Raw genomic sequence first — 8547 nt, 5'->3', positions numbered from 1 at the left:
GTCTAGTCTAGAATAGGTGTAGGTCTAGACTAGTCCAGACTAGGTGTAGGTCTAGACTAGGTGTAGACCAGGTGTAGATCTAGACTAGGTGTAGGTCTAGTCTAAACTAGGTGTAGGTCTAGACCAGGTGTAGGTCTAGGTCTAGACTAGGTCTAGACTAGGTGTAGGTCTAGACTAAGTGTAGGTCTAGACTAGTGTAGGTCTAGACTAGGTGTAGGTCTAGACTAGGTGTAGGTCTAGACTAGTGTAGGTCTAGACTAGGTGTAGGTCTAGACTAGGTGTAGGTCTAGACTAGTGTAGGTCTAGACTAGGTGTAGGTCTAGTCTAGAATAGGTGTAGGTCTAGACTAGTCCAGACTAGGTGTAGGTCTAGACTAGGTGTAGGTCTAGACCAGGTGTAGGTCTAGGTCTAGACTAGGTGTAGGTCTAGACTAGTCCAGACTAGGTGTAGGTCTAGACTAGGTAGTCTAGACTAGGTCTAGGTCCAGGCTGTCTCCAGAGCTCATGATGTGTTTGTGTGCCTGCAGGGTGATGGATGGCGTGAGGGAGGCGTGTCTTAAAGGAGGTGTGGAAGCTTGTTACTCCTCTGTTGCCTGCTCCTGCTCCCTCCTCCACTCTCTGCACCTCCTCTCCCAGGGCCAGGGGCTCCAGCCTGACCAGGTAACACGCCACGCCCACCCCATTTAGCCACTCCCACTCGATTTAGCCAAGCCCAATCCTCACTAGTCCCACCCCTCACCTCCCTAGCCCCGCCCCTTACTAGTCCCACCCCTCACCTCTCCAGCCCCGCCCCTCACTAGCCCCGCCCCTCACTAGCCCTGCCCGTCCCGTCTGCCCCCCCACAGGTGCGTCTGATCCTCGGGCGGCTGGAGGATCTGAAGGAAGGGGCGGAGTCCAAGAGGGAGCTGATGGAGGCGGAGCAGAGGCGTGTCCTGTCTTCTGAGCATGCTCAGTGGGAGCCCTCGGACCGCAGCCCTGACGTCAGCATCAGCATCACCACGGAAACGGGCCAGACCCGGGTGGAGCTGGAGGGGGCGGAGCTGGGCTGCACCACGCCTGAGGAGCCCCGCCTCCCCTCTCCTCTGGCCGGCGGCCCATTGGACGAGAGCGGGCGGGAGGGGGAGCCTGCCGGGGGCGGGGCTAGGGAGGCCGGGGGGCGGGTCCGGAGGGTGGTGCCGCCTGACGTGGTCCAGCGAGGCCACGCCCTCGTCTACCCTGACATCACCAACTTCCTGTCTGTGGAGTCCAGGGGGCGGGGTCACCACGGGGTCAACTCCCGCTACAGCGAGAGCAACTTCAGGTCCTCTTAGAACAATACATATAATAATGTATAATAATATATAATAATATAGGGTTAGGGTTATCATAATAGGTACTGTGGAGACTATTATCATGATATGAATCGTATGTTGTTATTCAAACTAATGAAAATAAAATGTCTGTCTGTCTGTCTGTCTGTCTGTCTGCAGTGTGGAGGAGCAGGAGGGCTCCAGGGTGGAGATGGAGTCATGTGACCAGTACTCCATGGCAGCGGAGAAGGACTCTGGCCGCTCTGACGTGTCTGACATGGGCTCAGACAGCGTCTCATTGGCTGACGATGACCAGGACACACCCCCCGGCGGCCAGGCCCACCGCACGCTGCGCTCCGCTGCCCTGTCACTCAAACTCCTCCACGACCAGGAGGCGGACCAGCACAGCGCCCGGCTCTTCGTCCAATCGCTGGTCACCCTGATGCCCCGCCTCCTGGCCTTAGGAGACTCCTCCCAGGTGGACCTGCTCCTGCAGAACTCCTCCTCCTCCTTCTGCTCTGGACTACAAGCTGGTGAGAACCTCGAGAACCTGTGTGTGTGTGTGTGTGTGTGTGTGTGTTCTAATCTGTGTAATTTCTCGCTCATTCGTAATTATTCTATCAATAGTCTACTCTCCAACTACATAGGCAGTTAGGCACGCGCATCTGTACCCTACATATAAAAAGTTGTGTGTATACCTTATACACACGACAAGCATATCTTTTCATTTATATTCATTAAAAATATTAACATACTATTTTAAAATGAAAGAAGCGGGGGTTTAGTTTTACATAATTTGTTTATATTGTTCAGTAGTATATGCTACATGAGGCCGTAAAGCAGTTAACAGAGCTGAGGTAGTGACTGTTCCAATTGTAGGTGCGTATCTGTCTGTACTTGGAAGTCCGGACTTGCCAAGTACACACTTCCAAGTCCACGAGTCCGTAGTTCCCGTACTTGGTATTGAGAAACGGCCTGTATCTTTCTCTAGAGCTAGGAGTCTGTATCTAGAGCTAGTAGTCTGTATCTAGAGCTAGCAGTCTGTATCTTTCTCTAGAGCTAGGAGTCTATATCTAGAGCTAGGAGCCTATATCTAGAGCTAGGAGTCTATATCTAGAACTAGCAGTCTATATCTAGAGCTAGGAGTCTGTATCTAGAGCTAGCAGTCTGTATCTAGAGCTAGGAGTCTATATCTAGAGCTAGGAGTCTATATCTAGAGCAAGGAGTCTATATCTAGAGCTAGGAGTCTATATCTAGAGCTAGGAGTCTATATCTAGAGCAAGGAGTCTATATCTAGATCTAGGAGCCTATATCTAGAGCTAGGAGTCTATATCTAGAACTAGCAGTCTATATCTAGAGCTAGAAGTCTGTATCTAGAGCTAGCAGTCTGTATCTAGAGCTAGGAGTCTATATCTAGAGCTAGGAGTCTATATCTAGAGCAAGGAGTCTATATCTAGAGCTAGGAGTCTATATCTAGAGCAAGGAGTCTATATCTAGAGCTAGGAGTCTATATCTAGAGCAAGGAGTCTATATCTAGAGCTAGGAGTCTATATCTAGAGCTAGGAGTCTGTATCTTTCTCTAGAGCTAGGAGTCTATATCTAGAGCTAGGAGTCTATATCTAGAGCTAGGAGTCTGTATGTAGAGCTAGGAGTCTGTATCTAGAGCTAGGAGTCTGTATCTAGAGCTAGTAGTCTGTATCTAGAGCTAGCAGTCTGTATCTTTCTCTAGAGCTAGGAGTCTATATCTAGAGCTAGGAGCCTATATCTAGAGCTAGGAGTCTATATCTAGAACTAGCAGTCTATATCTAGAGCTAGGAGTCTGTATCTAGAGCTAGCAGTCTGTATCTAGAGCTAGGAGTCTATATCTAGAGCTAGGAGTCTATATCTAGAGCTAGGAGTCTGTATCTAGAGCTAGGAGTCTGTATCTAGAGCTAGGAGTCTATATCTAGAGCTAGGAGTCTATATCTAGAGCTAGGAGTCTGTATCTAGAGCTAGCAGTCTGTATCTAGAGCTAGGAGTCTATATCTAGAGCTAGGAGTCTATATCTAGAGCTAGGAGTCTGTATCTAGAGCTAGGAGTCTGTATCTAGAGCTAGGAGTCTATATCTAGAGCTAGGAGTCTGTACCTTGTCTCTCCAGGCGGGGTCGGCTCTCCGGGCTTCGAGGGCGACGGTCTGTCCTGTCAGTCGCTGATGAACGCAGACGGTCTGTACCTGGTGTCCTACTATGCTCTGCTGCTCAACCTGAAGCTCTGCTGCTGTGATCACTACCTGCACCCCTCCACCCTGCCCGCCGCCCTGGGCCAGGTAACCCTAACCCTAACCCTCTAACCCTAACTCTAACCCTCTAACCCTAACCCTCTAACCCTAACCCTCTAACCCTAACCCCCTAACCCTCTAACCCTAACCCTAACCCTCTAACCTTAACCCCCTAACCCCCTAACCCTAACCCTCTAACCCTAACCCCCTAACCCTCTAACCCTAACCCTAACCCCCTAACCCTCTCACACTCTAACCCTCTATCTCTAACCCTCTAACCCTAACCCTCTCACCCTCACCCTTTCACCCTCTAACCCTAACCCTCTCACACTCTAACCCTCTATCTCTAACCCTCTAACCCTAACCCTCTAACCCTAACTCTAACCCTCTAACCCTAACCCTCTAACCCTAACCCCCTAACCCTCTAACCCTAACCCTCTAACCTTAACCCCCTAACCCCCTAACCCTAACCCTCTAACCCTAACCCCCTAACCCTCTAACCCTAACCCTAACCCCCTAACCCTCTCACACTCTAACCCTCTATCTCTAACCCTCTAACCCTAACCCTCTCACCCTCACCCTTTCACCCTCTAACCATAACCCTCTCACACTCTAACCCTCTATCTCTAACCCTAACCCTTTCCCCCTCACCCTTTCACCATCTAACCCTAACCCTCTCACCCTCTAACCCTAACCCTAACCCTCTCACCCTCACCCTCTCACCCTCTCACCCTCTCCCCCTCCCCCTGCCCCTCCCCCCCTGCAGAAGGAGTTTGTGCGTGGGGTGCAGGTCAGTGGGGTGCTGGTGCTGCTGTCCCCGGTGTGGATTGAGGAGCTCTACCAGCAGGTTCTGCTGAGGAACCTCCTGGGAGACGCAGGCTACCAGAACCAGTACACCACCACGCTAGTTAGCATGCTAACAGGTACATATACCCTTCCCTGATGCTGGTAAGCATGCTAACAGGTACAAATACACTCCCTGATGCTAGTTAGCATGCTAACAGGTACAAATACACTCCCTGATGCTAGTTAGCATGCTAACAGGTACAAATACACTCCCTGATGCTAGTTAGCATGCTAACAGGTACAAATACACTCCCTGATGCTAGTTAGCATGCTAACAGGTATAAATACACTCCCTGATGCTAGTTAGCATGCTAACAGGTATAAATACACTCCCTGATGCTAGTTAGCATGCTAACAGGTGTTCCCCTCAGACATCGACGGGCTGGGGAGCAGCGCTATTGGAGCTCAAATGAGGAACTCCGGCCAATCAGCATCCAGCTGCAGCCAGCAGACCAGCAGTGAGGCTGTCCTAGCAGGTGTGTGTGTGTGTGGTGTGTGTGTTGTGTATGTTGTGTGTGTTGAATGTGTGAGTGTGTACTCTAACAGTGTGTGTGTGTACTCTAACAGTGTGTTACTGTGTGTGTGTGTGTGTGTGTGTGTGTGTGTGTGTGTGTGTGCAGGGCGTGTGTTCTCCCGCTCTGTCCTGGCCGCGGTGTGGGGGTCCCTGATGGACGTCCTGTCGGCGAGTCTGACGGGGGTCGGGGGTCGTGGGGTCGGGGGTCGTGGGGTCGGGGGTCGTGGGGTCGGGGGTCGTGGGGGGGTCGGGGGTCAGAGCCAGAGAGAGAGAGACACCATCTGCCTGAGCCTGGACGGCCTGCGGCAGGCCGCCGCCCTCAGCTGTTCCCTCGGTAACCACACCACAACCACTGCTGTTCCCATGGTAACCACACCACAACCACTGCTGTTCCCTCGGTAACCACACCACAACCACTGCTGTTCCCTCGGTAACCACACCACAACCACTGCTGTTCCCATGGTAACCACACCACAACCACTGCTGTTCCCTCGGTAACCACACCACAACCACTGCTGTTCCCATGGTAACCACACCACAACCACTGCTGTTCCCATGGTAACCACACCACAACCACTGCTGTTCCCTCGGTAACCACACCACAACCACTGCTGTTCCCTCGGTAACCACACCACAACCACTGCTGTTCCCATGGTAACCACACCACAACCACTGCTGTTCCCTCGGTAACCACACCACAACCACTGCTGTTCCCATGGTAACCACACCACAACCACTGCTGTTCCCATGGTAACCACACCACAACCACTGCTGTTCCCATGGTAACCACACCACAACCACTGCTGTTCCCTCGGTAACCACACCACAACCACTGCTGTTCCCATGGTAACCACACCACAGCTGTTCCCTCGGTAACCACACCACCACAACCACAGCTGTTACCTTGGTAACTACACCACCACAGCTGTTCCCATGGTAACCACACCACCACAAGCATATCCCAACTACACCATAGCATCTACCAGGGGATCTACCACCATAACAAGTAACCAGTGCCCTGGGTACTGGGTAAGTGACGTGTGTGTGTGTGTGTGTGTGTGTGTGTGTGTGTGTGTGTGTGTGTGTGTGTGTGTGTGTGTGTGTGTGTGTGTGTGTGTGTGTGTGTGTGTGTGTGTGTGTGTGTGTGTGTGTGTGTGTGTGTAGGAGTGGCTGCTCATTGTGAGTCCGCTCTCGCCCAGATGGCCGCAGCGTCCTGCGTTCAGGAAGACCGAGAGACGACAGGAGACCCCAACACACACGGTAACACACACACACACACACACACGGTAACACACACACACACACACTATATTTATATAATATAATAATCTAGTTTGGTAAAGATTTTCCTGCAAAGTTTCGTGTGTGTGTGTGTGTGTGTGTGTGTGTGTGTGTTACCGTGTGTGTGTTACCGTGTGTGTGTGTGTGTGTGTGTGTGTGTGCGCAGTGAGACAGCAGGGTCTCCACGTGTCTCATGTCCTCTGTATGGACGCGGTGCTCAGTGTGGGGCTGGAGATGAGCAGCCACAACCCAGACTGCTGGACACACCTGCTCAGGTACACACACACACACTGACTGACTGACTGACTGACACACCTGCTCAGGTACACACACACACACTGACTGACTGACTGACTGACTGACACACCTGCTCAGGTACACACACACACACACACTGACTGACTGACTGACACACCTGCTCAGGTACACACACACACACTGACTGACTGACACACCTGCTCAGGTACACACACACACACTGACTGACTGACTGACTGACACACCTGCTCAGGTAGACACACACACACTGACTGACTGACTGACTGACTGACTGACACACCTGCTCAGGTACACACACACTGACTGACTGACTGACTGACTGACACACCTGCTCAGGTAGACACACACACACTGACTGACTGACTGACTGACTGACACACCTGCTCAGGTACACACACACTGACTGACTGACTGACTGACTGACTGACACACCTGCTCAGGTACACACACACTGACTGACTGACTGACTGACACACCTGCTCAGGTACACACACACTGACTGACTGACTGACTGACTGACTGACTGACACACCTGCTCAGGTACACACACACTGACTGACTGACTGACTGACTGACACACCTGCTCAGGTACACACACACTGACTCTCTCTCTCTCTCTCTCTCTCTCTCTCTCTCTCTCTCTCTCTCTCTCTCTCTCTCTCTCTCTCTCTCTCTCAGGGTGAGTGAGTACATCAGCTCCCTGGAACACGTCCACTTCAGTGACGTGTCGTCCCGGCCCTGTCTGACCCCCGTCACCCAGCAGGCCGCCCCTGTCAGCCTGGGGCTGGATTTGAGCAGTGAGCCCAGGGCAGAGTCATCGGAGCTGAGTCTGAGCCAGCCGGTCATCCAGCCCGTGTCCATCCAGGAGCTGCTGCAGGAGCAGGCCCGGGGGGGCGGGGCCCGGGGGGGCGGGGCCCGGCGGTTGGAGCTAACCGAATGTAGCATGCTAACTGGACCTAGCGCAGCCCGAGCCGTCCTCACTCTCTCCACCCAGGCTGACAGGTGGGTGTGGTTACGTTTGTATTCAGACCAGCATTCTACCAATCAGAGGGGTCAGGACTCAGGAGTCAGCCGGGGTCATGGTCAGGGGTCAGCGGCAGCTGTGGGTCTCTGTGGGGGTCCCCTCTGACCTCTGACCTTGTCTGTCTCAGGCTGTTCGAGGACTGCTCCGCCTCCCTGAAGCTGGAGGCTCTGGTCAGCTTCCTCTGTCAGCTCCGGGGAGCGTCCCAGAGGCAGATCTTCACCTCCGTCAGCAGCACCACCCACTACACCCTGGCCATGCCTGGTACACACACACACACACACACACACACACACACACACACACACACACACACACACACACACACACTCCAAACGTTGCACCAAACCAGATTATTATATGTTATAAGTAGTAAGTGTGTGTGTGTTCAGGTGAGTCCAGGTGTGGGCTGGACAGATGTGTTTCCCTCCACCTGGTCCGACTGGGCGAAGCCGCGCTGCGATTGGCTCGGGACCGGACACGCCCCCTCCTCCACCTCATGAGGACCTGGAGCGTGGTGGCGCCCCACCTGGTGGAGGTACGGAACTACACCCTCCTGTCTGTTACTGGTGAACTCCACTCTCCTGTCTGTCACCTGGTGAACTCCACCCTCCTGTCACCTGGTGAACTCCACCCTCCTGTCACCTGGTGAACTCCACTCTCCTGTCTGTCACCTGGTGAACTCCACTCTCCTGTCACCTGGTGAACTCCACCCTCCTGTCTGTCACCTGGTGAACTCCACCCTCCTGTCTGTCACCTGGTGAACTCCACCCTCCTGTCTGTCACCTGGTGAACTCCACCCTCCTGTCACCTGGTGAACTCCACCCTCCTGTCACCTGGTGAACTCCACCCTCCTGTCTGTTACCTGGTGAACTCCACCCTCCTGTCACCTGGTGAACTCCACCCTCCTGTCTGTCACCTGGTGAACTCCACCCTCCTGTCTGTTACCTGGTGAACTCCACCCTCCTGTCACCTGGTGAACTCCACCCTCCTGTCTGTCACCTGGTGAACTCCACCCTCCTATTACCTGGTGAACTCCACCCTCCTGTCTGTCACCTGGT

General features: G+C 53.2%; 1 protein-coding gene across 1 annotated transcript; it reads left to right on the top strand.

Annotated features, from left to right (window-relative positions):
- Positions 1-526: 526 nt before the first annotated feature.
- arfgef3 (ARFGEF family member 3) lies at positions 527-8024 on the top strand (the record flags this gene model as incomplete). The annotated part of the gene is made up of 12 exons (XM_084489522.1): positions 527-659; positions 845-1299; positions 1469-1821; positions 3427-3593; positions 4312-4468; positions 4763-4867; positions 5012-5239; positions 6070-6165; positions 6353-6461; positions 7144-7467; positions 7617-7750; positions 7879-8024. Coding segments are annotated over 12 exons (2407 nt in total), but the record flags the coding sequence as incomplete, so codon positions are not given.
- Between the last annotated feature and the right edge of the window lie 523 nt (positions 8025-8547).

This window comes from Micromesistius poutassou (genome assembly GCF_964030765.1).
Source record: "Micromesistius poutassou genome assembly, contig: SCAFFOLD_6572, whole genome shotgun sequence".
In the NCBI taxonomy this organism is placed as follows: domain Eukaryota; kingdom Metazoa; phylum Chordata; class Actinopteri; order Gadiformes; family Gadidae; genus Micromesistius; species Micromesistius poutassou.
The sequence above is the reverse complement of the archived record's forward strand: the minus strand, read 5'-3'. Positions and strand labels throughout refer to the sequence as shown.